The following is a 27646-nucleotide window of genomic DNA, read 5'->3' as shown; positions in this document are numbered from 1 at the left end:
CCTGTGGAGCACCTGAAAATAAAGAACCGAGCCGAAGCCTAATAGAAACAATAATGATACCGTCTAATATTAATACGCACTGTGCTATGGAAGATAATGATACACATCTTCGAATAAACACCGATAAACATAGTCTCCGCTCACGTAGCTCCCACCGTATTCTCGTCTATTAGAGCTCTATCTTGGAAAGGACAAAAACAAACCCAACCAGACACTACACCAAAGAAATTTCTTTCACAGGAATGCCTCCCAGTATGATACATACTAAAACAATTTAACTCGTCTCTTCGTCACCGCGTCTAGCTGCCGCGTGCTTATCGCTGAGGTTAACGGCAATGAAGGACTTGGGCAATTTGACACTAGAAGTGATAGTCAGCTCATGTTAGGGCTAGGAGCAAACAATAAGGTTACTAACGTATCGAATTTGGCCTTCAGGGTCTCGATGACTTTCTTCCAGTCTTGATGAGCCGTAAGACTTCTTCTTGGAGCACATCCGATTGCGTGCCTCGAATCAAGCTGAACATCTAGGGGGTCAAAAGTGTGGCATCCAGGACTAATCGAAATCCTAATAGAATACGAGAATTTCTCTGACTCGCTGTCCCTGGACTCGTACAACTCAAAACAAATCTGTGAGAGGTAATCCAGTTCGGGAATGGCGCGTCGAGCAATCTTTGTCTGAATCCCTCCTTCGAGGATACAGTTGAGGAGAGTGTAGATGTGCGACTCCTTCGTAAAATAGAAGAAGGATTTAGCATCGGGGGATGCCTGTACTTCTTCCAGATCCATCACAATTTCACGAAGGAGAGGCAGGGAAGTTAATAAACCGATTTCGAGTTTCTCTTCATCTTCGATCCCGTATTCCTGAGGGGTGACAAAATCAAAGAGGATTTTAGCGAGATTATACAACTGCTTCAGTCTGGAGAGTCGTTTATCAATCTTTGGCTTTGACGGTGTAGATCCGGGGTAAAGTTTAAAGTACGAATCATAAGAATCCTCGATGGATCCGAGAGGCTGCATTAAACCAGCATGTCCTTCCTCATCGTAGACAAAATCATCGGTAGGCAGGAAAACCCATTCGAGGAATTGGCGGTTATGCAGAGCGTCGAACTTCATGCTGTCATATAACTCTGATAATTTGCTCGGATCAACCTTTTCGGTGTCACAGAACTCTTTGAATAACTTCTCCCACCGCTCTTTAAAAAGTTGCGAGTCTTCTCCAGCGCACCAACGACCTTGAATGTCGGATACATTGAGGGAGTCACTTGGTGCATCACCATCAGATGCTTTTTGAGCTTGTTCAATACGTTTGAAATTGTGGCGCATGACACTGCGGTGAAATTTCATGAGTTCAACGACGGTGGATAGCACAACAGAAGGCTCCGGAAAATTCTCTTTAGGCCAAGTAAACTGGGGAGGCGCGGAGTTCCCTTCACGGAGTAAAAGCTTCAGCTTCTTTTTCACCTTGTCCATGACATCTTTGGCTGCATTAGAGTCATCAAGTAAATCTTTTCTTACTTGAATGAAATCATCGGGCAACTCTTTCACATCGAGGAAAGCGGACGCAAATATTTGGGCTAGGCTATTGTTAAGACCAGAAAATTAAGATACTGGACGGAACCTACTTACCACTTGTACTAACTCGACGTTCAGAGCTGGTAAACATCCGGACATCGTTTAGGCACTCTTTATTCATGAGTTTCAAATCATCTCGCATATTAAGGCCCACATCCTGAGATTGGTATCTTGCCGCATGTGTTGGTTCTCCGCCCCATTTAATCACTAATTGCAATTTATCGAGAATCAGGTCATTTTCCACAGCAGAGAAACGCGAAAATGTCGGTCCCGATATAGAATCGCTTCTCGTCACTGGACGACGTTCACTTTCTCCTTCACCATCAACGACGGCTTCAACATTAGACGAACTGTCGACTGGGTTTTCGGGTCCTGGAACAGTAGGGCCCTGGTGCCTCCGCATTTCCTCTGCCGTGCGTCGGCGAAACATTGGCTTAATTTGCACCTTTGTGCCCGGCCATGAACCCTTATGATGCAGCGACGCCCGGAGAAGCTTAAGTTTCGCGACATCCTCAACTCCTTCCTTCATTGCAATATCGACAGCATCTGAGACGCTGCGCAATGCGGTTTCTCCTTTAATCACAACTTCTTCCTGATGACCTTTGAGCAAGTCAATAAATGGTTGGGTATGGAAAGTAAATTTAAATTTCTGTTTTGGGGTGCGATCCGCATGCCGAATCACAGCCACCATGCCTTTTAGCTTCCAGGAGTGTTTCGATGGTGGCCGTGGTGTACCCTGCGAGTTTGAATGGCTAGCGTCTTTTGGTGTAACTATATTGGCGGGCGGCGGTGTGCTGTTCTTGCATGGAGAGACACTTTTAGCTTGATGGGAAGCAGCGCAAGGTTCAGATCTGACCAGCGTTGGTGGACGATCCAAGGTGCCGTCACCGGAAACAGATGGATGCCCTTTACTTCCGTGGTTATGTAAACCTAGCATGCTGGGGGATTTCAGGATACTCTTGAATGCGCTGCGGTGCGAGCCCGGACTACCCTTTTGCGGAGAAGTGGTTTCACTCGATTGCATACCGGAAGGTTCCGATACTCCATCACGGCGCTGCTTTTCTTTGATGAACATGTCACGAAGAATCTTCGCACATTTATCATAGTAATCATTGTTATCCTTCACAAAGCTCCAGCCGTTGACATCAATGACATAGGAGTTATCGCGCACACGAAGCAAGTCAAAACCGCAGATTTTTTGACCAAAGCCGTTCGAAATCTTGGTAGCCATGGTTGCTTCTTCTTTAGTAAGTTTTGTAATGTACCTCAGTTCTTTACCATGGGTATTGCGACGCACAACACCGTCTACTACCGGTGACTTGCGGGTTTCAGCATGGCAGAAATCGGGGCCAACAGTATAGGCTTTGACATCTTCCGCGTTATCAACTCGGAGAAATTGTTCGTAGAGATAACTCCCATCAGGCTCAGTGATGGATCGCGGGATTTTCAGATCTGGATCATATTCTGAGCTTTTGTTTCCGACTTTTCGGAAGAGGCGACGTGCCCCTCCACCATAGTGCTGATCATCAGGGAAGTAAATGTGGATGTTGTGGTCTTCACCACTGACTGGTTTCTCAACGAATGGTTTCCTAAAAGCCTTGCCGTCCACGATAAGGGATTCGCCATCCTCGGACATGGTAACGCTTTGAGTTCGAGGAGCCCCGCCACCTGTACCATCGTCCGGGCCTTCCAGTTTCACTCCGGTTAAATTGTAAACATGTTGAGCAAGTTCGGGGGAAGCAAGTCGGGGGCCACCGTCTCGGTTTACTTCGACTCGTTTTGGAGTCGGGACTCCCATTTGATCTAGGATGCGAAGGCAAAGTCGGCGGTCCCAGAGGACTTCCTGCATTGGGAGGTCATTGATGCAAAATGGTTTCCGAAGATTTGCGTAAGCAATCGCCTTGTCCAACGGAAATCCATCTGAGAAGAAGGCGATTAGGAAATCACTATTGCAATTAGTACTGGTGTTATTAGGTACTTAAAGAATAACGAGCTGAATTACCATTCTGGCCAGTTTTCCACGTCTAGTAAACCAGTTAGCAGGTGTAAAAGCGCAGAGATACTGAGAGATGACGTGGCTCCTACCTTCATCAAGGATAACCTTATCACCGAAAACAATAACCTCGAATTCGCCGTTCGATTGCAATCTTGTAAGAATATTTTGACTCGGTTTGCTTCGAGCTTTAATATCCAGGGCACAAACACCAATCTTTCCAATCGTTGCGGGTTTGTCTGTTGGAACGATTCGGTTAGTTTGGGCCTAAACGAAGATAAGCGTGGGAGAAGAAACGGTAATCTTACATTCCACTTCACTGATACTGCTTGCCCCGGTACTGCCACTGAACCGCCGTGGAGTCCGGCTCGAAGATCTTCCAGGCCGGGACACCCAATTTGTAGCCAGGGCTTCCCCGGCCTCAGATCGTTGGGGGGAAGCAGCGTGAGCTAGAGGCCGTTTTAGTACTCATCAGAAGAAGCAACAAGAGGTTCAGAGAGACGGACCCTGAGCTCCCGATTCAGAGGAAGTAGATGGCACAGCATCAGTGGAGCTAGAAGATGGCTCGACGCGTGCTTTGGAGTCGCGCACCGACTCTAGAGTCGTTGATGGCTGCTTTGTGGAGTCCTCCATGTTGCTCTTCACGGACCCAGCAATGCTGGATACTGCAGTGCTTGGATACTTATCTGCTGCAGAAGAGTAGAAGCTTGAAGTGAGAGAGTAGAGTGAGGAAAAGGAAACACGGTGGCCTTCACGATCAGCAACGATGCGTTGTGGTTTATGAAGAGCGGGATCTTCCAGAGCAGCATTCGAGATAACGCCCTTGCCAGCGACGCTGCTTGGTTCTATCATCCCAGCAGAGGAATGGGATCTTGTGCCCAGGGTGTCTGAAGGCAGTAGGTCCCGGTTCCCTGGAGGAGTGGCGATTCCGGTCGACGTTGGCGGGTTGTCGCACAGCAAAGAGGAGGACGACGAGGAGGCAGCGAGACCGCGTGACGATGTGGCGGGAGGGGCTCCTTGCATACCCGATTTGGCAGCAGGTTCCCCCTGCACACCTGGCGCGCCCGGAGCACCCAAGCTGACTGCCAACGGGACGTTGCGCTGCGTGCCCGTGACGTCGTCGCTGTCCATCTTGATATCGCCGTTTGGGCACGCTCGGAGAACAGTAGCAACCACAGGCGGTGGTTAGGGGGTCTTGGTGACAGCAGCAGCCAATCTCAGAGAGAACAGACCCTCAACTGCTCAGCAAGGCTGTGCTCCCCGATGGAACAATGGTAGGTGCTGTGGAAAGTTAAAAGGCCAGACGGTTCTATTCCTTCTTCCTGATTGAGAGTATTTATATCTAGGCTGGAAAACTGTTTGGATCGCTGGACCCTTCTTACAGCAGTGAAGGGGTTTCAGTCACAGTTCCGCCACCAACTCCACTACTCCACGTGTGTTTGCTGTCAGATCTGCTGCTCTAATACGCAATCTCCGCTATTGACCCGCCACTTGATTGGCAAACGGCTTGATGAAAAGCATCGGGCTGAAAATATCTGTCGGTTTCTTCTCCAAGGGACGGGGGGCCTTACGGAAGGTACGTGGGAGAATCTGGGCTGTCAAAATTGTGGTTCCGAAAGCGGACTTAAGCTGTGAGACCCATATTGGCGGCGTTCGGGCTGGGGGAATGCTTAAGGCGGTGAAGCGGGATGAAAAGGCGGAGGACTCGTGGAAACTTCCTTATTCTTGCCCAGGCAGGGATGTTCTTTGAATTCGAAAGCAAGATGCCATGGCCAGTGAGGTGTCAAGGAAATCCATGGCTAATCGCAGCGGGTTCGGCTCTGATAACACAGCATTCGCAGAGGCAAAATTCCCGATTTTTTTCCTGGGAAACGTCCAGCCTGCAGGGAATCTTATCTTATCGATGCCGCACTAGAGCCTGTTTGAGTCTAGGGCGTTCGATTGCCAAGACCGATCGGCTGCTGAAAAAAGACTTCGATGTTTTCCAGCCGGAGCTTCGCGAGCACTCGCGACGCACAACTTTGACTGCAGCAATTGCGTTTGCCTGCCGGTCTGGGGGCCTTTGAGAATCATGCCTTCAATTGACGATGGCGTGTTCGGCCTTCCGTTAGCGAAGCGTCAGAAAGTTGTGCCTGAGCAGCATGCCGCTGAAGCAGCAGAACCCGCTAATCCAGCTGGGTCAAGAATATTCTCTCCATTTCGCGTAAGCTAACGGGCCCTCACTCATTTTACAAATGATGTTCTATGACCTGACAAGCTTGTGACTGAAGACGCTAGGTCTGGTGTCTCCGACTTCCGTTCCGTTTACTTCTGTCGCTCTGGGGAAAACCACATTTCAAATTACCACGTCCGTCGGCAAGAGCTTACAGACATACGATCTTCGTCGCGGCCTTAATCTGGTGTTCCTGACTCGTCCTCAGACGCCTTCAACGATCACAGCGACGTATGCATGGAAGGATCGTGTATTCGCTGCATGGGGAGGTTCTTTGCCCAATGAGCGCCGAGGCGTGTGGGTGTTCAAGCGGGGCAAAAAGATAGCGGAACTTGACCCTCCCGCCGGATTCAGCGAACCCATCGAGGAGCTTATGGTGTTTGGCTCTTGGATCGTAGGATGCGGGACTAAGACGATTCAGGTTTGGAAAACGACCAGCCTCGAACATTATACTACCCTGACTCCTCCTACACAACGGACAAGCTCAACGGGCCGTGTCTTGACGGGTAGAATCTGCAACATGCCCACTTATCTAAATAAGATATTTGTTGGTAGATGTGATGGAGGCGTGGATATATGGAATGTGTCAACTGGGAAACTGCTGTACACGATACTTCCCACTTTCCCTGATGCTGGAATGGTGACGGCGATGGAACCGAGCCCTGCTTTGTCGTTCATGGCTATTGCCTACAGCAGCGGTGCGCTGGTCATTCATAACATTCGAACTGACCAACCGGTCCTGCAATTGCGCTCTCCAACCACTACTTCTCTCCCAGTATATTCTATTTCTTTCCGGACTGATGACCTTGGAGCTGGAAACGATGGAAGAAAGGCTGGGGTAATGGCGACCGCTGGAAGCGATAGCGGAGATATTACTATGTGGGATCTGAACGACGGCGGACGGGTAACCGGTGTCTTACGAGATGCTCATGAAAGTTCCGGCAAAAGTCGACCACCTGGCATTAACAAGGTTAAGTTCCTTGGTGGCCAGCCTGTTTTAATATCCACGGGAACAGACAATGCGCTTCGTTCCTGGATATTTGACGAGATGCCATTTTCTCCTATTCCACGGCCTCTACACGCGAGGACCGGACATTCAGCCCCCATCACTACCATTGCTTTCTTACCACCAGGGTCTGATGGATCGGAGACTTCGGGAAAATGGTTGCTCAGCGCCAGCGAAGACCGTAGTCTTTACGGGTTGAGCCTGAGAAAGGATGCTCAAAACGCCGAACTCTCCCAGGGGAAGGTCAAGAGCAAGTCAAAGAAAATTGCTTCTGCTCAGGGTCCCGGGGAATATGTTGCAAGGTCGGAGACCTTGAAGTCTCCTGAAATCACATGTATGGCTTGCTCTCTTAACAGGGATGGAGGTATGGGGTCTGCTGCTGCCGGCCCCATATGGGCTAACGCCCAATCCGTAAATGCCGATAGTACGAATTCTACTGGTTGGGAGAGCGTTGTCACAGGCCACAAGGGGGATAAATTTGCACGCACCTGGCTCTGGGGGAAGAGGAAGGCTGGCCGCTGGGCACTGGAAACTGGCGATGGCACGGAAGTCAAGAGTGTTGCTGTCTCGCCTTGTGGAACGTTCGCTTTGGTGGGCTCGGACGGTGGCTCAATTCACATGTACAACCTACAGTCCGGCATGCATCGTCAATCGTTTCCTGCAAAACTCTCTCCCGCGCAAGCAAGGAGGGTAAAGCTACAGCAGCTGCAAGGTGAGAATATTTCGGGAGGAAGAATCTCGTCCCGGTCGGGGCAGGACAAGCATACCAAAGCTGTGACTGGCATCATGGTGGATGGCCTTAACACCACGGTTATCAGCTGTGGCTTGGATGGCAAAGTCAAGGTAGGTGTGTTCGTTTACAATGCTATTGCTCATGCTAACGGTCGACACTCGTTAGTTTTGGGAACTGCTTACCGGACGTCTTAAGCACGAGCTCGACTGGTATCCCATGTGCGCCATCACCGGACTTCGGTACAGCAGCTCCAGTGACTTGATTGCTTTTAGTTGTGATGACCTCTCTATCCGCGTTATTGACATAGGGACCAAAAAGCTTGTGAGAGAGCTCTGGGGATGTGTGGGTCAGGTAAACGATTTTTGTATTTCTCATGACGGACGATGGATTATTGCCGCCTCAATGGATTCGGTGATCAGAGTCTGGGATTTGCCAACAGGCCATCTTATCGATGCTTTTCGGCTGCAAAATACATGTACTTCTCTCGCGTTTTCGACTACCGGGGAGTTTTTAGCAACGGCTCATGCAGATGAGGTGGGCATCAATCTTTGGAACAATCAAAGCCTGTTTATGCACATTCCGACTAGACACATTGATGAGGACGCCATTGCTGAGATTGCTGCGCCTACTGCCTCTGGAGAAGGCGGAGTCGCTACAATCGAAGCCGCATTCAGGGAGGACGATAACGCGAATGAGAAAGATGGTCCGGTCATCTCAACTGAACAACTCGATAGCAATATGATGACACTGAGCATAACTCCCAAAAACAGATGGCAAACATTGCTCCATCTCGATTTGATCAAGGTAGGATCTCCTTTTCTCCCATCATCTTCATATTGCGCTCCATAATTAGACGGCGCTAACGACTATCTTAGCAACGCAACAAGCCTAAAGAAGCACCCAAGGCCCCCAAGAAGGCTCCCTTCTTTCTCCCTTCGACCCTCCCAAAGCTGGATCTCGCAGAGCAGATGTCTGGAGGCGCCACAGATGGCGCTGAAGAAGAACGAATTCGATCTACTAGGACCGAACGATCGCGAATAGCAAAACTACAAAAGCTGCACGGCGACACCTTGCACACATCCCAGTTTACCTCCCTCCTCCACTCCGGCAGCGACTCAGCCGACTATTCTCCTTTCATCGAGTATCTTAAGTCACTTTCGCCAGCCAAGGCTGACCTGGAGATCCGGTCCCTCGATCCTATTAATCGCGAATATGGAAACGAGCTAGCCATGTTTGTAGCAGCACTGACCTCCCGGCTAAAAGAGAAGCGCGACTTTGAGATGGTGAACACATGGATGGCAGTGTTTTTGAGAGTACATTGTGATGCCGTTGAGGCTACACGGTCTCAGGGTGATAGTAGTGAGGATGATATGAACATTGACAGTGGCATCGCTAGTGGGGCTATGACTTTGCAAACAGCCATGGTTGAGTGGAAGGCTGAGCAGGAAAGAGAAGGAAGAAGGCTAGCCGAGTTAGTTGGGTATTGTCGAGGCATAGTTGGATTTTTAAGGTCCACGAGATAGTTCTCGCTGTCAAAGACTCTCTCTGCATTCACGCACCTAAAACCTGTCATACCTTTGCGGAACGTATTCAAAGAGGATTGAGTAATTTGCATAAGATACTACATAACTAACTACGGAGCACATAGTTAAGAGTGGCGCACGCTCAACGTTGGGTCTTATGTAAGTGGGCTGGAAATGCACCGCCCAAGCGGCTGAAGTTGGTTGGTGAGAGCGCAGCCGCTAGTGAATCTCTTTAGGGCAGATCGCAACGGCCTGGATGAATCAACGACATGCACACCCGAATGCCGATCCTTTGAAATCAAGCAAATCCGTCGCATGTTCTCACAAGGCTCTCATCCATCATTTCTACCACTCTGCAGTCATCGAGGGGATTCTCGACTTTCTTTCCTCTCTCTGCTCTCCTCCCTGTTCTCCCATCTCCACCTGTCTCTTGCTCTTCGGCATTTTCCCAAAACCAGGATAAAGGCTGCCCCGTGTCTTAGGCTAATCAAAGACAGGAAGGTCAAAGACATTCGGAAATAGTACGCTGAACCTGCGTTCCTGGCCTACGTATTAAAAAAGACCCATGTAATTTCGTTCCTAAAGTCACGCAGCATCATTGACACCCATTTCCCTAACAATTTCGAGACACAAACGCGCGGTCCTAGGGGGAAAAAAGTCGAACTCGCGAACTCCGCTGCTTCAAGTTGCGCACATTGAGAGACTCTTTGAATCTTCTGCGGCCGAGTCTCTACCGACCTGTCCCTCGATTGACAACCATCACACTGATTTCAACCCCTTTTTCGGAGCGCCCATTCGAAAGTGGGCTTTCTACGTCTCACCTACCTCACTCGTGACACTATAACCCTCACACGCTCGTCGCCATGCGCTGGGGGCTCTTCTTCCTCCTAATTCTCTTCTTCGCCGTCATCGGCTGCATCGGCTGGGTCATATACACACAAGTGCGCGCCCGTCGCGCTGGCCTACCACCTCCCACGTGGAAATCATATATCCCGTTCACATCCGCCCCGGCTACATATCGAGATAGCAGTTTCCCGTCTCCTCGTCGCGGTGGAGTCGTCGGGTGGGTAAAAGACAAGATTGAGTCGTTGAGGAATAAGCGCACGTATCGCGGTGCGTATGAGGAACCGACGACTGGTGGTCCGGGGCCATACCGCGGCGCGGGTGCGGATCACGACGAGGCGTGGGATACTAGGGTGGGTGCGTTGGAGGATGGGCCATATGGTCATGCTCCAGGACCGTATGGGCACTATGACGAACAGGATTTTGGGAGGACTCCGAGACGGGAACCATATGATAGTGCGGGATATGATGCTGGTCTCACAAGGACGGACGAGGAGCCCGAAAGAGGGAGAAGTCGCAGTCGGGATCCAGGACCGCCGCAGGAGGGACTGAAGCTTGGAGATACAGGAAAGCCGTTGGAAAACCCTTTTGAAGACCACAATGCGAGCAGTTTGAGAGATGTAAGTCCTCGGCTGGAGCCGGACCCTCAAACTGGGAAATGAATTATGGAAACTTTGGGTTTTTGATGAAAGTTTAATGGGTCTATGGGCCTTCTTGAAGCATTAATGGACTGTATAGTGGCTCATAAGAGACGAATTTTGTATGCACATGTCTTATGCCTGTTCAGGCCATTCTTATATGATATGGGGGGCCGTTTTTGGTTTGATAGACAGGCTGGCTCCATGGGTATCATAACGTTAATTTGGCAGCTGGCGTTTGTTTTAGGGCGTATCAAAAATTTAGTCAATACCTTCAAGCATCTCATATGGGTTATTGGTCTTTTTTAGCCGTTTTGGTGGCTGCTCTTCGTTCCGATCTCTCGCTTTTTTGACACAATCTATGTCATCGTCACTGGCATTTTTGGGATTGATGTCCTCGTCAGGAAAATGGCCTTCATTTTGCTCCCTGATAGAGAATAATACAGCCACTGCATTCTTGATCAGGTCATTCGGGATGGGTTCGCTCATCGACATATCACCCATAGAATGTGAAAGGACCCGCATTGGCGGTAGGCTTCGCAGCAGCTGAAGAAGCATGACTGCTCTCTGTAAACCGAGTTCGCCAGGAAAAACTGAGACTTCCAACGATTGTCGCAACATTCTTAGCGAGTATAAAATAGATTGTATTTGGGCATTTAGGTGAATATCTTCCCAGTCCATCGTTTCTGCACATCGACCCGTTTCAAGAAATTTGCTGATACGGCCTGGGCTGGGCCAGGTGTCTTCATTCTTGCCCAAAAAGACCTCTTGCATTGCGAAAACCCTCCAAGGCAGTAGAGAGTCGCCGCAATTATCAAGAACAGCCTTTAACCTGTCATAGAGCCCAGGCACCTGATCCCGCAACTCATGTTCTTGTAATAGGTGGATAGAGGTGGGAACCACTCTTGTTCCACGTCGAGAGTACTCAAGAACCACATTTTTCCTGTTCTCTGGTGGAGCAAGAAGATTAAATATAGAAAAAGCAATGGCCCGTATCTCGCTTCCTTCGCGCCATGCACATCGTCGGAAATGATTTTCAACCATTATGGGGAGATATATTACCGGCTGTTCATTTTCAACGCCGAATTCCGGACACATATATTGCAAATAGAGCTCTGAAACTCTCGGATCAAGCAACTGGATGTTTTGATCTAGCCGCGTCGGGTGCTCCAAAGACGCATATTCCTGAACAAACGAGATATACGAATCATTGCTTTCTACTCCGCCAATATTCTCTTTGGCCCGCTGGACGACTTTGCCCAGGCTCAAGTACGGATCCCTCTTCAACTCGAACGCAAATCTCTGGACACTACTGACCCCTAGGTTCTTAGCTATTTTTTTCGGGCATATCTCCGTCGCACGAATCCGGATTGGTCCACTTTCGACATCATTTTCATTAGACTCGATCGAACTGAAGAATATGACGGTCCCATTTTGGCCCAAATCGTGGACAAGCAGGTCCGAATCTCCTGTCAACACAGCCGCGCCGAACTGCTTTGCTGCATGGGCACAATATTTGTCAGCTTCTCCGGGGACCAACTCTGTGATGTTTCCCCATATATATTCGGATCCCCGCGAGATATCGTGTGCGTGAGGCAGATACTGGGCAACAGCATCACCATTCCATCTTGTCTTCAAGTCCTCTATGACCGTTTGGACCATAAATGGGTTCTCCGGCAAACCACCCTGTCCTGCTTGAGGACCTCTTTTGTTGAAGACCATGTGCGCAGTGATGTCCAGAGGGCGTCGTCTTAGGCGGTGAGACCTAAACACTCGGTCTGAGAGCCCATTGAAAGTCTCAAGTTTTCGCCTAGACATTTCAAGGCGCTCTAGTCTCGTATCTCGCTTTGACAGAGGAAGGCCACCGTCAAAACAAATTTTCTTTCTAGTCAAAATTCAGCATCCATGGATATTGTATACAGCGGCGCGAATTCCAGAGAACGATAGGCACTAACATCGCAACATTCAGTTCCATGAGCTGAAAAAGGAATCTCATGACTCCAATGCTCACTTCATTGCTCGTAGGCTGCGCCGCGACGGCATTCAAGCCCGGAGGCATCCTTGATAGCAAGGAGTAATACACATGGTAAACTAAGGCAGGTCCATCGATTACCACAGAAGTGATCTGTCGACCATCTTTGGGGTTGACATCAGCGTCGCCGAGCCATACCACTTCTGCGTGTGGCAGCAAGTGCCTAGCCAGGTGCGGGATTCCCATTCGTACTATATTCGCACTAGCAACATGGGGCAAGGACAGGCGAAAAAAGAAACTGGCGGAAGAAGTGCGTTATCGAAAATTTTATCTCCTGAAGCTTGGGCGAACCATCCGTGTATAACCCCGCTCTGGCAAGGATTCTTGAAAGAATTTACTAAGAAGAGACCACAATTGATACCGTTGACATAGATAACAACATTGGTATCCTGCGGTGAGGTACGGAGTACACGGCCAGCCTTCCACCACCTGAAGCTTAGTCACCAGGGCTTCCGCCGCGCGCGAAGCCAACTTTTCCGCCCCACCAGGTGCGGAATCTTGGCACCAATTGGTTAAATCACGAACGCGACAGGCATGCGAGAATTCCAATCAAAAAAAAAAAATTACCAAAACAGACGATAATCGCCATGTTGTCAACATCGGGGAGGCCGGTGCTACGTCAGGATGGACTTCTCTTCGCTGTATTATGCCGGTGCATTGATGCTCGCAGTCTTTGGCAGTTCCGAACCCACAGCCGCTGTTGCGCCCGCGTCTACAGTTAATATGGTGCCCGTAATCCACCTCGCCTCTCCTCCGGCTAAAAACCGGACTGCGCTCCCACAATCCCATCCGTTGCCTTCTGTCTTTAGCAAGCTTCTTCCTTTCCGGGCCTCACGCGCTTCCTCACTCATCCCTGGCCCATACATCATAGGTGTATAGAGCATACCTGCATCATATAGTTAGCAAATTCCGAAGAAATTTCGAGCCTCGCCATTCTTACCTGGGCAAACACAATTAACCCTAATCCCATCGGGGGCGTGGTGTGCCGCCATCGCACGAGTCATATTCACGACTGCACCTTTACTTGTCGGGTAAAGCAAATGAGGCGTCCCTCCTCTTAAGCCAGCGACGCTGCCAACGTTGACAATGCTCCCTCGAACAGGGCCCTCATTCTTCTTCATTATAGGGATGACATATTTGGCCATCAGCACCATGCTCGACACGTTAACCTCCAGACCCCTTGCCCACTCTTCCATGTCTACATCAACGGCGGTTCCTCGAGGTCCTCCAATGCCAACATTATTCACCAGGACATCCACCCGGCCGAATTCTGAGACAGCGAGATCGACGACGCGTAAGCAATCCTCTGCCTGGCTGACGTCGGCTTTGAAAGCCAACCCCGTCCCTTTCGAGTCCTTTGTTATCATCTCGACCGTCCTCTCGGCCCATTCAAGGTTGGTGTCTACGCAGATGACAGCAGCTCCGTCTTCAGCCAAGAGGACCGCTGTCGCCCGCCCATTACCTATGCCGTCACCGAGACATCCCGCGCCAGTAACGACGGCCACTTTGCCAACCAAGGATCGGGAAGGTCGCCGAGGAATCTCTTCTCCAGCCATGATAGTATGAAGGAAGGGAGCAGTACCCCGCAAATGGTACCTAGATATATACTCCGTACTAGCTAAGTACTTCGTAGCCCGTAGCTATAATGTATATCGTCGACACGACTTCGGCGATGTTGCAACTTTGGATTGGCCACTTGTTTCCCATCGAATTATTAGTACTAAACTCACGATGGAGCGCAGTTTACGGAGTGCTCCTTACGGAGTACATATGCAGTCATTGATAACTAGTTAGGTTGTCGATCGCCAGCCTTGGGCCTCGGCAAATGGAACAACTGCCCCATGCGGAGTACTTGTCTCGGTGACGTCGTTAGCTTTCTCAGGGCTGGATCCTTTTGTTTGAGGAATATTGTTTCGCCGTCTCCGTGGCCAGCTCTGCCCGCATCCATGGTGGTCTACGGAGTATGTGCGGTTCTGCTCAGTATTAGATCTGGATATCGTCGATCGTCAAAATTTTTAAGAGGCTTTTTCGTTGACCGCACCCAGGGCATCTTCCCATTTGTCCCTTTGAGATGGAGTACAAGACTGCTGAACCCGGCAACGACGCAGGACCAGCAGGCAAATAATCAAGCCGGTTAATCCGTACACCCATAGCAAATAGCGCAGAAAAAAAAAAAAAAAAAGGAAAAAGGTGCCTACAACAAGTAATACCAGACTGTATGAAAATGACTTGTACATTTATTCAGAAATACCAATGGGCTGGATATTCTTCAAATATTTGAACAAACACAGCAGGAGATGCAAGACTGAGAGAAATGATGAAAGGGAAAGTCTGCTGATTATTGGAAGGCCGCAGCCTAAACCCAGAGCCTGCAACAAAGAAAATTGGCCTCCCTAATCCTTTCCCACCACCCCGAACAACACCAAAGTTCTTGTCCCCAAAAACCCCTAACACTCGGGTGCAATAACCATCCACACTAAATTATTCTTTGTGCGATGGCGGCAGTATTCCCACGAGAACAATAGCAGCCGGGGAAGTAACTGTGTGCAGAGTACGGAGTAGGCGATATGACAATGGAGCCACCCCGCCGAGTTCCTGGTGTTTTGGAAAAGACACCCCACCGACGAGACTCCGCTTGGCTCTAACTACATTTCAACTCTCACCGTGTTAGTTGTTGGCTCATCTTTGACAATGAGTCCCATGCGCACGGCCCAGTCGTCACGTTTTGTTTCATCAGTCAATTCCTTTGCAAGATCCAGGCGTCGGCCGTAACTCCTGCGCTCGCCAGTCACTCTGACCATGCGCCCATGCATGTGTAGCTCATGGGTCGCTGAATTTGCCAGCCCCAGGAGGCCCGCTGAGCCAATGAACAGACTGAGAAGAATAATCTTGCCGAACTGGGTGACATTGCTAGCCAATGCAGCGGCGAGGTACACGCAGACTTTGGCAATGGCAGTAAGCCAGCTTTCCACCGTCGTTTGATCCCGAAGCCATTTCCCAGAGGTCACTGCTTTCAGATCGTCCACAAGACCTTGTATTCGAATCCAACGGTCCTGGCTAAGCAGAATAAACAGATCTCCCACTTCGCCTGGCTCCGGTGCCCCAGCCCACGTCAGCTCGCTTCGACATCTAATCACCACAAAATTGATCAGGCGTGTTGTCATAAGGATTCCCACCACGGCGACTCCCCACCAATCTTCGGATAAAATGAGCAGGAGCAAGCCTGCGATTCCCCAGAGGACCGCCATGAAGTAGGTCACGACCGGAATAATGTTCATTTTGGAGGGTGAGATGAAGACTGATTTTAGTCTGTGGTGCCACTTTGCGGCGCTGTTTAACCTTGTGACGTTGAGAGTAGTCAACTTTCCGGTTCGTCCGACTCTTTGCAGGTAGAACACAGTTGCAGGATTCTCCACGCGGAAGACATAACCTGTAGTGAGAGCACCGCATGCTGGATACTCCCCCGTATTCAGTTCAACCGCTCTCTCCTGTACATGGAGACCGGGAGCCAAGATAAATATGTCCAGCAGGGAGGATGTCCCCGATAAAGCAGTCCTCTCCTGGATAGTTGTCAGCTCGGCAAGGGCAACAAGGCCCGCAGCTTCCAAGCCGACCGACGGTGTCTTAGGGTGTAACGGGGCCTCTGAAGTCACCATCTTGCGAAATGTCAGCTGTTTATAAGAAATGTCTCAGTAGCTGTTGTCAAAGGACATACCTTTGCTGGGATGTACATTATTGGTCGCTGTTGGACGTCTTCCACGGAACGATGAGCGCTTTGGAAGATCGTCTTGAAGTGGTGATAAATCCATGAAGGAGTCGCTGCAAGGCCCGGAAATGGCATTGCACGATGCGGCTCTTCGGAACTCAGGTTGAGTGACTATCCGAAAGATGTGGGCGGGTCGATTGGATGTGAAATCAGAGCCAACCAGGAATGAATCCAATCAAATTGGGATACCCCGGTGGTTAACTTGACTACGAACAGTCTCAACCCTCAACATGACGACAACGCCCGAGAAGGCTGATTTTGTCGCAACTGTCTAAGGCAGCCAATCCGGATGCAGCCCGACCAGTGGTAGTTATGCCACTCCAGTGCACCCAGTTGTATTTTAAATCCTGCGTCCTTGTCCAAAGCATCTCTATCGCCAGTAACATGTCGTGATTTTGGTTGATTACTCGCCACCCTTCGTACATTGGGTATCGCTACATATGCAAACTCAGTTGCGTTCTACTGACATGTCGTGATTTTGGTTGATTACTCGCCACCCTTCGTACATTGGGTATCGCTGCATATGCAAACTCAGTTGCGTTCTACTGACATGTCGTGTCGTTTGTTCCACCCTTCAAGGGGCCGCTGCGGCCCCCGCTTCCCCCCACCCCGCGATCGATGACACGCAAGCTATCGTCTTGGTTGCGTATTTATGGGGGACTCAATGGGATACCGGCTAGGAACTGGAGTATCTCTCTGGTTTCCAAGGCTTCTGTCGGTCTGAGGAATTGAGAGGGTTATCCATTCATATCAATGCCTCTCCGTCTCCCACTGCCTCTTCAGCAGTTTTTTCGGATCCTTTCCCGCTGCAAGCTTCGGAGGTATCTGAAGCGCTGGAAGACTTGGTTTTCTTTCAGGCCTTCGACACTCTGGAGAAAGTGGGGACGGAGAATGGATCTTAGAAACGAGATAAGATATATAGAGCGGTTACAGAAAATCTCCTCTGAGGATGCCCAACAACATATTGAGAGAATTCGACATGAGAAGGGACTCGGTCTCTCCAATCACCTCAGCCGGGATTTAGAAAATGCCTTGGTTATGTGAGTTACGACGTTGTGTTTCTCCCGGAACAAGAGCTGACGGTGGTGTCCTCGAGCCTTGCCAAACAATTATACAAAACGAACACTCGGTTTTTGATGGAACTTATCCAAAATGCGGATGATAACCGCTACCGAAGGGACGTCAGCCCTAGCCTAACACTAAGCTATAGGAAGATGCATCTGCGCGTGGACTGTAATGAGTTGGGGTTCGCTCCTGAAGATGTCGATTCCATCTGCCGGATTGGAGGAAGCCAGAAAGGAATTAGTGCAGACCGAATGGACTGCATCGGCGAGAAAGGGATTGGGTTCAAGTCAGTATTCAAGGTAGCTAGTGTTGTATGGATATCGTCCGGCAAATACTCTTTCAAATTCGACAACGCGACGCGACTCGGTATGATTGCCCCAATGTGGGCTCAATTTCCTGCAGAAGCTCCCGCTAGTGGTACTTCTATGCTCCTTCGACTTTTGAATAAGTCGGTTAGAGACGAGCTACTGAAGGAGATGCGAGTGTGCGACCCTAAGATCCTGATTTTTCTCAACCAAATTCGAGAATTAAAAGTGTGCATTGCGCAAGACAATGGCACCACGTTTGAACGGACCATTTCTAGAAAAGATGATAAAGATGTCGACAAACCGGGCCAATACGTCACCACGCTACGATATGGTGACTCTTCTCAGCAGTTCGTGGTCATTCGATATGTACCTAGCGGACGGTCGACGGACAAGGCGGAGATTCTGCTGGCATTTCCGATTAAAAACAACCAGGAGCCCGTTATTCAGTCGCAGTGCGTTTATACCTTTCTCCCAATCCGAGATTATGGCCTAAAGGTAACTTTACTTTCCATATCCCGAAGCTGCGCTCCCCCACCATGTGGTAACGTTATCTCTAGTTTCTCGTCCAGGGCCGGTTTTCCCTGATTGCCAGCCGTGAAGATATCAACGGTTCATCCGCTGAAAACCAACGGCTTCGGTCCTTGATACCAAAGGCATTCGTACAGGCAGTTGACTACTTTCAAGAAAGTGATTATTTCCGCTATATTTGGCCTAGGTATCTCCCCATTATACCTGAGGAGAACTTTTTCACTTCCTTGACAGAAGAAACAATATTCACCCTTTCTCAGCGGAAGTTACTCGAATCAGAATCTGGCGAACTGGCCACACCGGGAACTCTTTTCTATGTTCCTCCTCGTTTTCGAGACCCCAACGGGGACCCACTTCCTCTATGTTCCAGGACCGCCTTCCGGTACTTGTCACGGAAATATTTCGACGAAGACAGTGATCTTTTTCAATGTCTCGGTGTGCGTCATTTAAGCCTGCGTGACCTGCTTGTCGACGTTAAATCTGTTGTCAACCAATACCAAAATCACAGCAGAGAAGCCACTGAGTGGCACATACGACTCTCCAAAGCACTCAACCGGGAGGATATGTTAAGAGCGTACCGTCACACGCTCCGTTCCATTCCCCTTATTCCTCTACGTGATGGCCGATGGATCTCAGCAAGCGAGAGTGCAGGAATAATTTTTTTTCCTTCAGCGCTTGCAGATCTTTCCGTTCCAAGTGGTCTCGATTCAGTGGAGATTCATCCAGACGCCGCAAGTAACGTGGATAGGAGGCAATTGTACAGCTTTCTTGGCGCCGAAGAGTTTAATATTGAGAAGATCCAGAGACAGGTTGTTTCCAAACTCTCCACCCTCGCTTCTGCCCTGTCGCTCGCCCACCGGGACTTGATTTTGCTTGCGGCTTTCCTCTTCAAAACCAGTTGGATCTCGAGGTATAATACGAACATATACGTTGCCACAAATAGAGGAGATCTCTGTGTTTCATCTGCCGTTTATCTCGACTCTTCTTCCGCGTTTTCTGCGACGAGCCTGCTAAAGGACTGCAAGGATGTTCCGTATTTGCATTCCGATTATGATAGGGTGTGTGGTGAAGAAGAGCGAACCCAGAAGAGGTGGAGAAAGTGGTTACACGACTCCCTGGATATCTGGGAGTTCCCAAGACTTGTCGAACGTGGTAATCTGCGTCTTTCGTCTCATTTCAAATTCATAACTGAGAATGTCCCCTCGCCCACCTGGTTATTGCTCTTGAGGGAGAAATGGCCTGTTTACTCTACATGGATACAAAAGGGTCTTCGACCTACCGAGGAAGTATATCGGTACTTAGCGGCCCAAAAGGTTGCATGCGTTAGTGGTAGGCAGCATCCCCTCATGGAGACATATCTCCCCGACAAAGTGCTCACCGTGGACGGCAATACCTCTTTGCCATTCCTTGACCTCCCGGATCCTGAGCATGAAAGCTGGTCCTTTCTAGAACATTTGGGTGTCTCTATTAAGAGAGATATAAAGTTTTTTATTCACGCATTGAATAAGTTGAAAGCTGGTATCCCATCCAAAGAGCAAGTTTTTGGGCTCTACTTGAATATCCAAATTGAACTCAACATCCAGGACGCCCACCGTCAGGACAAAACTCGACTAGTGAGGTAAGGATATTTCTCTTCCCCCCCCTTCTTTCTCCTTTTTTTTTTCTTCTCCCTAGAAATTGACGAACGGCACAATCCTAGGAGCCGTTTTGAAGGAGATCGTTTGGTGTTCATACCATCTTCGGATGGAGAGAAGCCCGGTACTTGGCTTTCACCCGAGAACTGCGTATGGAACGGACCAGGCAGCCTTATACGAACCCCCCGATTGAAAAATTTATACCCAGATAACATCTATAAACTTTTCCGCGAGATTCTGGGTGTCAAAGATGCAACTTTGGAACACCTCCTATCCGAGATCGAAAATCTAAGCGAAAAAGAAGCCGCCCCATATGTAGTGCGACTTTTTCATGATGCAAACAAGCTATGTGAAGAGAGGGCCACTGAAACCCGCCTTTTATCCAATTGCTTTGACAGAAAAATATTTCCGGTCTATGGCACTAACGATCTATACCATATGAGTCGCATTTCCGATCAGAACTGGTTTATTGCTGATCGTGACCACTTGCGGCGTGCTTTCTCTGGCAGAGTGCCCTTGCTTGCGTTCAGCGTCGAAGAGATCAAAGGACTTGAACATTTGATGAAGTTACACCCCCTAAAAATGAGAAAATTATCATCCGTAACGACAGAGGTTCTCAGCTCCAAGGGAACCGAACTGTTACACAAGCAGTACACGAATTTAATCCGAAACAAAGGTGGAATCATTGCCCGGTATGTCCTTGCAGCCCTGGAGTACCGAGGTCAAGGCTGCAGTGCATGTTGCCTTTAAACTAAATTTGGCGCCAGTTTACTAATGCATGGCCTTATTGTAGCTTGATACCAGGGAAGAGTTTGAGCAGTGCGCTGCTTCAGATGCTATCAAATATTGAAGTATATCAGACGGATAAGGTAATCCTGCATTGGATATTAAAGCCACCTTTTCCAGGCAGCGGTGCAGAAATAATAAGCCATCCTGACCAAGGCGGTGCTTATGTGAAGAATTGCGGAGACTCAATTAAAATATACCTGGAAGAGCGGCATATTCGATTGAGATCTCTACCTTTCGAGTTGGTGGAGCAGCTGTCAGCTATCTGTTCCATCACAGACCCAACTCACCAGGGATTCTTGCAATTAATTTTGAGCCATGAAGATAGAGATTATCTTCATAGGATTTTGGACCGTCGAGGAGCTCCAAGATCCGAGGGAGATGTCCATAACTTCATAGGAAGTGAGTCTGTTATATTTACTTATTCCGGCAATTGAACAGGTCCGCTTACATACTCTTTTCGTGGGTACATAGAACCCTTAGAACCAAACAGAGAGCCCTCCACGCAGTTTCAACAACCTCCAGAACTTCGTGCAGCACCCATTCAGTCGAAGCGGTGGGAAAGTTCTTCCAGAAGTGATGGGACTTCATCCTCGGAGACGTCGACAAATAAGCCTTTAAATGACATCAATCCTACCAGCGAGTCCTCTGGGCAACCCACCAGAAGAAAAGACGCTAATCCCATTCTTCCGATATATATGAAACAGGCCAGTTCAGTCCCTATTCCATCGTGTTACAAAGGCGGCTTGGACGAAAACTCGGTGCGCAAGCTACTACGCCATGAGTCGAGCTCTCGAAATGAGGTTCATGATCCGTATTTGGTAAATGATCTGTATTTGGTAGATGAGCCTTTGTTGGTGGACCGCGGGCTGCCTGACCGCGCCTTGCGCCGTTTCATGAGAAACGACCAGGATCCAAATCCAAACCGCCGTGTAGCCAACGTCATCTTTGTTACGAGTCCACATAATCTGTGCGATGAAAACGGTCAGCAGTTGACAAGTCTTCCCGCGCGAATACACTTTGGTGAAGGGGGAACAAGCACGGTGTTCGTGCCATTGAATCCTAAGGATCGATTAGAGTTATGTTTTCTTGGGGAACTACTTGTCAGTCCGAATATCACATTATATGAAATCGCACGAATACCTATGACTAACCAAGCTATTGCCGTATGCAGGTTTCGAGACTTCTCGAAAGCCATCTGCGCGATGCGTACAATCCTAAAACCGATTGGACTAGTCCATTGCGGAGCCGGGCGGGCTATGCTCCATTTAATGATCCCGAGGGATGCTGGACTACTTTCACACTTCGAGACAAGACGAGCGCTTTCACGGAGTTTCTCACTCACAGGGTTGTTGAGCACGCAGGCGTACTAGCTTACAGCCACTCAACGTACCATATTGAGGTTCAGACTACCAAGGGAGGCATAAATGAGCCTTTCCAATTTAACTCAGCGAAGCTAGAGATGGTGAGATTTCAAACGTTCCTGTCTCCATTTCTGGGCTCGTGCGTTATCTGACATGATCCTATAGTGCCGCCGGTTCTCAAATCAGCAAACATCGCCCGGGGCTGACGTCTTCATCCTAGTCAGGATCTTCAACGTTGAGACCATTCCTAAAATCTCCTTTTTTATCGACCCTTGGACTCTGTATGCTAGAGGTCAGCTGGAATTATCAATTCAAAACGATGAGTATCGGGCAAAGTTTGAAACTATCCCATCCCAGATTCGATTTTCAATCTCCGAAAGCCACGGAGACTGTTTATACCGATATCAGCCATTATGCCCGAGCAAAAGCGAGATACGGTTATTGCGGCTTTTAGATGGTGATCCTGGGGCACCTCTGAGAGGTGAAATATTTCACGTACCACTGAATGACTGCGGCCCATTCACTGCGTTGTCTTACACCTGGGTGACGAGCTTGAAGCCGTACACATTACACACTTCAGACGGCAAGGTTCCTCTGACCGCTTCGCTGTACTTTGCATTACATCGCATACGCAAATCAAAGGCACCAGTTATCCTGTGGGCAGATGCTATTTGCATTAATCAGGATAACAGCAAAGAGAAAGAACATCAAATTACCATGATGCAGAGGATTTTCATGTCCGCTACGGGTGTCTTTGCGTGGCTTGGGGAAAAGTCGGATGACAGCGACATCGCGATGGAAATGCTCACCCAGCTTGCATTAAAGTTATCGCATAGTGACGAGTCCGGCCCGCAGAGTTCATTGCAATCGAGCATTCACACTGTCAGCAAGACTGCATTAGTTGCCATAAGCGACTTTCTCGGGCGGCCGTGGTTTCGCAGAGCGTGGATTGTACAGGAAGTTGTCTTTGCTCGTAATCTTACAGTTGCATGTGGCGATCGAGAGATGCCCTGGGATGATCTTTATCGGTCCGTTCAACATTGCATCGAAGAGGCAGAGAAGTCCGTCCTGGAACTCAACATCCCCGCCTTACGAAATACGAGCGCCATACCGAACCTCGGAAATGCCCGAATGGCATATCGAACCACCGGTAAGATTCAGGTCTCTCACGATTTCTTGACACTCTTTGAACTTTTCCAACATACGGAGGCTTCATTGCGGCGGGATAAATTATTTGCACTACGTGGGCTAGCTTCAGACGCTGAAGATCCGATTTTCGACCCGGATTATAGCGCCACTTTCGAGCGCGTTGCCCTGAGATACGCCACAGTGTTCATCAAGCGAGGCAGAACAGCAGATTTACTATACCGTGCCGGACGTGGTTCGAAACCTGGGGAACTTCCTTCATGGGTCCCTGACTGGACTTCTAGACCATTCCCAAAGACTATTACCTCGTGGAAAGCTGTTCGAAAACCGTTCTCTGCATCGGGTTCTTCTGTCTGCTGCAGCTTCGTGTCTCCCCAGGATGATAGGGTGCTCCTCATTAGAGGCTACATTGTCGACACAATCGATGGAGTCAGCCTCTATAACTCCGAAGAGGAAGACACATTGCGCTACCTTAAAAGTGTGTTTGACCTCTTTCGCAAGCGGGCTTCAAATTCCCCCGGGGATGATATCGGTAAGATGATATGGAAAACGCCAATCGGAGATGCCACGCCTCAGCACAAAGATGGCTCGACGGATAATACCTTTGAATCATCATATGAACAGTTGACTAAGTATCTGGAGCTGCGGTTCGGGTCCTCTGACTGGCGAACTTCCAAGGATACGGCCCTGGAGGACATCAAGCGTATGAAAGAGAAACTCTGGCCGTACGTTGTAACCGCATTCACATTCTCAGAGAAATTTCAACCGGCAATCGCAGGCGTCACGAAACGCGGATACTCTGGTCTGTTTCCCGGAACCGCAAGTACGGGTGACAGAGTCGCCATTTTCAACGGTTGCGCAGTTCCATTCTTGATTCGCGAGAAACAGGGGAAGAAGGGAATCTACCAGTTGCTCGGGGAAAGTTACATTCACGGTATGATGTACGGTGAGGCTCTTTCTTTTGATGGCATCCGAAGGGAAGACATTGGGCTTCGATAGTCAGCACAAAGAAAGCAGATGCGGCGAAGAGAATTTTGCCAACTCTGAGCGTCAAGCGAAGCCCCCGGATCTCGACGATATTGAGCTTGCAGAAGTTAGAATGTTGGAGTAGACTCTGCATGAATACGTAACGGCCAGATGGTGGAGTGTGGTGGGTAGATGACCTGCTGAGGGCTATTCCCTATCAGCGTATTCAAAAAGGTCCATTATGGATTGCCAATAATCTGCGGTTTCCAGATGGCTCTTGTTTTGCTGTGGCTCCTGCACAATCTGAGGAATATCTGAGGCATACTTTCCGCCTCTCACTTTTTCCCTTTTTAGGGTAGAGACACAACCACATGATCTGATTCCTGCTCAAAAACCCACAACTTGATTCTTCTCTTTCCTCTTCTTTTCTTCTCTCCATTTATTCACCAGCTGAACCTTGACTCACCAGTTGAAAATCCACCTCCTGAACCTTAACTCAGTGCTTGCAACCAGAGAGAAGACCAATCCAGAAGCGAAATGGCAGAAACTGGAAACATGTAGGTACTTCATCACCTTGATGATCCCTTTGACTGAAAAACTGACATCTACTGTGTTTGACCAAGCAATGACCCATCATACCTCAGGATATGGACGGAATCCAAGAACCTCGAGAAATATGTTGAAGCTTCTGTGACGCCCAACGAAGTAAGGCGAGTGAACCAAGTTACGGCAAGCAAGGCTGACTTCGCATAACTGTCTTATGAAGAGCTAATAATTTGGAGATTAGACTTCTGTTTCTTCATCCTCACTGGCTGGGGAGTATTGCAAGCCATAGCCATGCTTACCTCTGAGGCGCTTTTGGAAAGTGTCCTTAAGGAGAAGATGGCACCACTGTCCTAGTATTGCTAGGGGCAGTAACAAATATAACAGCGGCAGTCTTCCAGTGGCATGACGGGTTATTATTATTATTATTATTATTCATTATAGTCTTATGCAGTCAGTGACTATGAAGACTACGGCACGACGGGTGCAAGCCGACACCGCGAGCCAAGTTTTTCCACGGTGTGCTTTCCCTAGTTTCGGCTGTGCTGGATGTTGCTTTGGCAACGTATGACCTTGGGGGTGTCGGACATGGCAAATTTAAAACTATCCTGTCCACATTATGCACAACACTGGCTAGTTTATACCTTTCCGTTAACAGCCTGCGCTTGTTCCTCGGAGGAATGCTGGGGGCCTCAACATGGGCCGACTACCTTTTGCTGCTTTGGCACCAAATTCCCCCCCCGCGAGCTCGCTTGGAATTCTCTCTCGGATAGAGAAAAGAATTGGGCGTTGGAAACACGCATGGAATTGGTGGTCGCCGCCATTGACGCCGCAAACACAGCTACTGCTTCTTCCAATCCTCCTCCTAGCACTCTTACTGGTCCTCCGTCTGGTTCTCCATCCCCTCCTTCTACCCTTTTCTCTACACCTTTCTTCTACCCCTTTCTTCTACCCCCTGTTCTCCACCCTCTTCTCCCCTTCTTCTATCTCTCTTGACGCTCCACCCGTGAATGCAAGCAGCGGAGTATTCATGGGCGAACAGCCTAAAAATCCTAGGATGCTTTTCTTCTTGCTGCACGGCGCTAGGAGTCCTGCATCCAGTATTTCAAAGGATTGTTCAGAGTGTTAATGCTCTCGGTATCTGGAGTTGTCTTTTTTCGGGTGTTAGTCCAGGTCCTAAGCAAAGATGCCCTTACCAAAAACTGCCTTGAAGTCATCATCTCAGTAAATATTAGCCATGATAATGGAGAAAAGGTCATACATATTCCAAGTGGATGAGCACGGTTCTGTTTCTCCGTCTTCCTCCAAATGGTAAGACCTTCCATGACTTAACATGCTGGATTGGCCTGGCGCCCTTCGAGCCATTCCCGCAAGCATTGCAATCCTTGTGAAACGCGCTCCTCGGTCAGGTACATCCATCCATATTGTACCCCTTTCTCATGATGCAGCCTTATGCCCCAGAACTCTTTTTCCAGTTGTTCCGTGTCATACCATCTCTCCCATAACTTTAGCATGGTCTGTTCATGCTCAGGTGTAGCAAAAAATTCCCGATTGGGTACTTCCTTGTTTAACCAGACTATAAACACATCTTCGGGTCTACGTCCACCATGGTCATGACGAAGAGCCTTGAGAACTTGATCGACGAGTTCTGTGGCCTCGGTAGCATATTCGGGAAATTTTATTTTCACTTCAATCACGAACAACTCCAACCGGAGCCGCAGGTTTTCTGCATTTCCACCGGCTCGCAGGACCTCATAGTACGTAGGGCGTTCCTTAGTTGTCCAGTCTTCCCAACAACGCTTGGCCCACGCACTGATATCGCGTATGGCAAGCATGGTAGAAATCGAGCAGGGAGCAATGCCTTAAATTTCTTGGGGCAATATGATATAACAAGTGTCAGGCAGTTCAAGGTGATATGTTATCAGCCGACCATCGTTTTAGGTGTTCACACAGGAGAAAGGTTCAGCTCTGTAGGAATACTGGCAGGGAGGATCTCGTGTTCAAGAGTCAGTTAGTGGACTAGACGGCATGAGGTGGGAAATGAAACCAATAACCAAAACGATTTCTAAAGAGGGGATGAGGACGGGAGCCCCAGGAAGATCCAGAACATCCAGAACTGTGGGTAGACGTTAAACCTATTTAGGTTAGCTATGTATGACAAGCATGCCCCGCTAGGCCGCCCAGCAAATCCGGCAGCACGCTAAGGACCAGCTTATTTTGACCCCAAAAAAAAATTACCACGTGACTATGCTTAGTAATAAGAATTTAAAGAAATGTTTCAATTGCTTCAGCAGTGAACTCGAGCCCTCCTCACTTATTGGAAAAGCGTATCCGGAAACGCTACAAACTACGGGCTGCAGGGATGCCCTTACCTCTTTGTATTTTCTTTGCGGGCGGATTCTGGTGTTACAAACGACTTTCTAGGCAAACGAATGGGTTCTCAACCAACATCGCAGCAAGGTAGATGATGGTAGAGGATCAAGTAGTTAGCTAGGAGGGACCCAACGACAGAGCATACTTGGTCACAAGGGGTATGAAACAGAGAAGTTGGTGGGATCCAGATGCGGTATCACCGCCGAGTCGCTGAAACAGATCGAGCGAGAGTTTCGCATGTCAAGTCAAATAGCCATCATCTCCATTATTAGAAATAGGTATAATTCCTTAACTATTACTACTAACAGGCCAATAATGAGTACTTCTGAGAAACCTTTAATCCCCGAAATGTAACGAAAACGTATCTGAATCGAAACCTTTGGAGAGTTCATCTAGTGCGATGCTGCGAATGTATGGGATGCATCGTTCAGCTTTGCTTTCACATCTCAAGCTATCTCTGGCACCTAGATTGCCTAGGGTAGTGTCAATACGCCTCAGCCCCTATATTCGGTTGTCTTAGCAAGATTGAGGCCACGGAACAGGCGAGGACTGCGCCTGTTCCAACCAGGGGAAGCTGCAAGAACTGATAGCATTATACCTCGAAAGGTTGGGACT

The 27646-nt window shown here is 49.0% G+C and overlaps 9 protein-coding genes across 9 annotated transcripts; 4 read left to right on the top strand and 5 right to left on the bottom strand.

The window, feature by feature from the left end:
* Nucleotides 1-65: 65 nt before the first annotated feature.
* CIMG_08492 (inositol pyrophosphate synthase) lies at nucleotides 66-5384 on the bottom strand. Its single transcript, XM_001241328.2, has 7 exons — nucleotides 4072-5384; nucleotides 3874-4014; nucleotides 3658-3804; nucleotides 3575-3596; nucleotides 1627-3518; nucleotides 416-1574; nucleotides 66-359 (listed from the first exon to the last, which is right to left on the bottom strand). Exons 1-7 carry the CDS (start codon nucleotides 4694-4696, stop codon nucleotides 275-277), a joined length of 4071 nt encoding a protein of 1356 aa, XP_001241329.1. The 5' UTR covers nucleotides 4697-5384; the 3' UTR covers nucleotides 66-274.
* A 180-nt stretch (nucleotides 5385-5564) lies between these two features.
* CIMG_08493 (snoRNA binding protein) lies at nucleotides 5565-9141 on the top strand. The gene is made up of 4 exons (XM_001241329.2): nucleotides 5565-5768; nucleotides 5836-7626; nucleotides 7682-8320; nucleotides 8392-9141. Exons 1-4 carry the CDS (start codon nucleotides 5637-5639, stop codon nucleotides 9037-9039), a joined length of 3210 nt encoding a protein of 1069 aa, XP_001241330.2. The 5' UTR covers nucleotides 5565-5636; the 3' UTR covers nucleotides 9040-9141.
* A 193-nt stretch (nucleotides 9142-9334) lies between these two features.
* CIMG_08494 (uncharacterized protein) lies at nucleotides 9335-10981 on the top strand. Its single transcript, XM_001241330.2, has 2 exons — nucleotides 9335-9606; nucleotides 9667-10981. Exon 2 carries the CDS (start codon nucleotides 9903-9905, stop codon nucleotides 10542-10544), a length of 642 nt encoding a protein of 213 aa, XP_001241331.1. The 5' UTR covers nucleotides 9335-9606; nucleotides 9667-9902; the 3' UTR covers nucleotides 10545-10981.
* CIMG_08495 (uncharacterized protein) lies at nucleotides 10782-12780 on the bottom strand (the record flags this gene model as incomplete). The annotated part of the gene is made up of 2 exons (XM_001241331.2): nucleotides 12476-12780; nucleotides 10782-12405 (listed from the first exon to the last, which is right to left on the bottom strand). The coding sequence occupies exons 1-2, from the start codon at nucleotides 12736-12738 to the stop codon at nucleotides 10782-10784; spliced, it is 1887 nt and encodes a 628-aa protein (XP_001241332.2). The 5' UTR covers nucleotides 12739-12780.
* Nucleotides 12781-12858: 78 nt separating this feature from the next.
* Nucleotides 12859-14210, bottom strand: CIMG_08496 (short chain dehydrogenase/reductase SDR). The gene is made up of 2 exons (XM_001241332.2): nucleotides 13493-14210; nucleotides 12859-13438 (listed from the first exon to the last, which is right to left on the bottom strand). The coding sequence occupies exons 1-2, from the start codon at nucleotides 14106-14108 to the stop codon at nucleotides 13197-13199; spliced, it is 858 nt and encodes a 285-aa protein (XP_001241333.1). The 5' UTR covers nucleotides 14109-14210; the 3' UTR covers nucleotides 12859-13196.
* A 562-nt stretch (nucleotides 14211-14772) lies between these two features.
* On the bottom strand, nucleotides 14773-16473 carry CIMG_08497 (uncharacterized protein). Its single transcript, XM_001241333.2, has 2 exons — nucleotides 16268-16473; nucleotides 14773-16208 (listed from the first exon to the last, which is right to left on the bottom strand). Exons 1-2 carry the CDS (start codon nucleotides 16391-16393, stop codon nucleotides 15198-15200), a joined length of 1137 nt encoding a protein of 378 aa, XP_001241334.2. The 5' UTR covers nucleotides 16394-16473; the 3' UTR covers nucleotides 14773-15197.
* A 736-nt stretch (nucleotides 16474-17209) lies between these two features.
* On the top strand, nucleotides 17210-24172 carry CIMG_08498 (uncharacterized protein; the record flags this gene model as incomplete). Its single annotated transcript, XM_001241334.2, has 8 exons — nucleotides 17210-17358; nucleotides 17415-18186; nucleotides 18249-19837; nucleotides 19919-20545; nucleotides 20647-21041; nucleotides 21114-21742; nucleotides 21814-22104; nucleotides 22169-24172. The coding sequence occupies 8 exons, from the start codon at nucleotides 17210-17212 to the stop codon at nucleotides 24146-24148; spliced, it is 6432 nt and encodes a 2143-aa protein (XP_001241335.2). The 3' UTR covers nucleotides 24149-24172.
* Nucleotides 24173-24652: 480 nt separating this feature from the next.
* CIMG_08499 (uncharacterized protein) lies at nucleotides 24653-24868 on the top strand (the record flags this gene model as incomplete). The annotated part of the gene is made up of 2 exons (XM_001241335.2): nucleotides 24653-24672; nucleotides 24739-24868. 2 exons carry the CDS (start codon nucleotides 24653-24655, stop codon nucleotides 24866-24868), a joined length of 150 nt encoding a protein of 49 aa, XP_001241336.2.
* Nucleotides 24869-25491: 623 nt separating this feature from the next.
* Nucleotides 25492-26493, bottom strand: CIMG_08500 (uncharacterized protein; the record flags this gene model as incomplete). The annotated part of the gene is made up of 2 exons (XM_001241336.2): nucleotides 25492-25809; nucleotides 25920-26493. One exon carries the CDS (start codon nucleotides 26491-26493, stop codon nucleotides 25987-25989), a length of 507 nt encoding a protein of 168 aa, XP_001241337.1. The 3' UTR covers nucleotides 25492-25809; nucleotides 25920-25986.
* Between the last annotated feature and the right edge of the window lie 1153 nt (nucleotides 26494-27646).

This window comes from Coccidioides immitis (genome assembly GCF_000149335.2).
Source record: "Coccidioides immitis RS genomic scaffold supercont3.3, whole genome shotgun sequence".
NCBI lineage: Eukaryota > Fungi > Ascomycota > Eurotiomycetes > Onygenales > Onygenaceae > Coccidioides > Coccidioides immitis.
This window is presented reverse-complemented; position numbering and strand designations above follow the sequence as displayed.

Bases quoted from the DNA above. Each gene is read 5' to 3' on its own strand.
- CIMG_08497 (XM_001241333.2), bottom strand. From the start codon at position 16,393: ATGCCATTTCCGGGCCTTGCAGCGACTCCTTCATGGATTTATCACCAC. The intron at 16,209-16,267 runs GTATGTCCTTTG...ACATTTCGCAAG, and splicing joins TAATGTACATCCCAGCAAAG to ATGGTGACTTCAGAGGCCCC.
- CIMG_08492 (XM_001241328.2), bottom strand. From the start codon at position 4,696: ATGGACAGCGACGACGTCACGGGCACGCAGCGCAACGTCCCGTTGGCA. The intron at 3,805-3,873 runs GTAAGATTACCG...TCGTTCCAACAG, and splicing joins CAGTATCAGTGAAGTGGAAT to ACAAACCCGCAACGATTGGA. The intron at 3,519-3,574 runs GTAATTCAGCTC...TAATTGCAATAG, and splicing joins GTGGAAAACTGGCCAGAATG to TGATTTCCTAATCGCCTTCT.
- CIMG_08493 (XM_001241329.2), top strand. From the start codon at position 5,637: ATGCCTTCAATTGACGATGGCGTGTTCGGCCTTCCGTTAGCGAAGCGT. The intron at 5,769-5,835 runs GTAAGCTAACGG...TTGTGACTGAAG, and splicing joins GAATATTCTCTCCATTTCGC to ACGCTAGGTCTGGTGTCTCC. The intron at 8,321-8,391 runs GTAGGATCTCCT...CGACTATCTTAG, and splicing joins TCCATCTCGATTTGATCAAG to CAACGCAACAAGCCTAAAGA.
- CIMG_08496 (XM_001241332.2), bottom strand. From the start codon at position 14,108: ATGGCTGGAGAAGAGATTCCTCGGCGACCTTCCCGATCCTTGGTTGGC. The intron at 13,439-13,492 runs GTAAGAATGGCG...TATATGATGCAG, and splicing joins GGTTAATTGTGTTTGCCCAG to GTATGCTCTATACACCTATG.
- CIMG_08494 (XM_001241330.2), top strand. From the start codon at position 9,903: ATGCGCTGGGGGCTCTTCTTCCTCCTAATTCTCTTCTTCGCCGTCATC.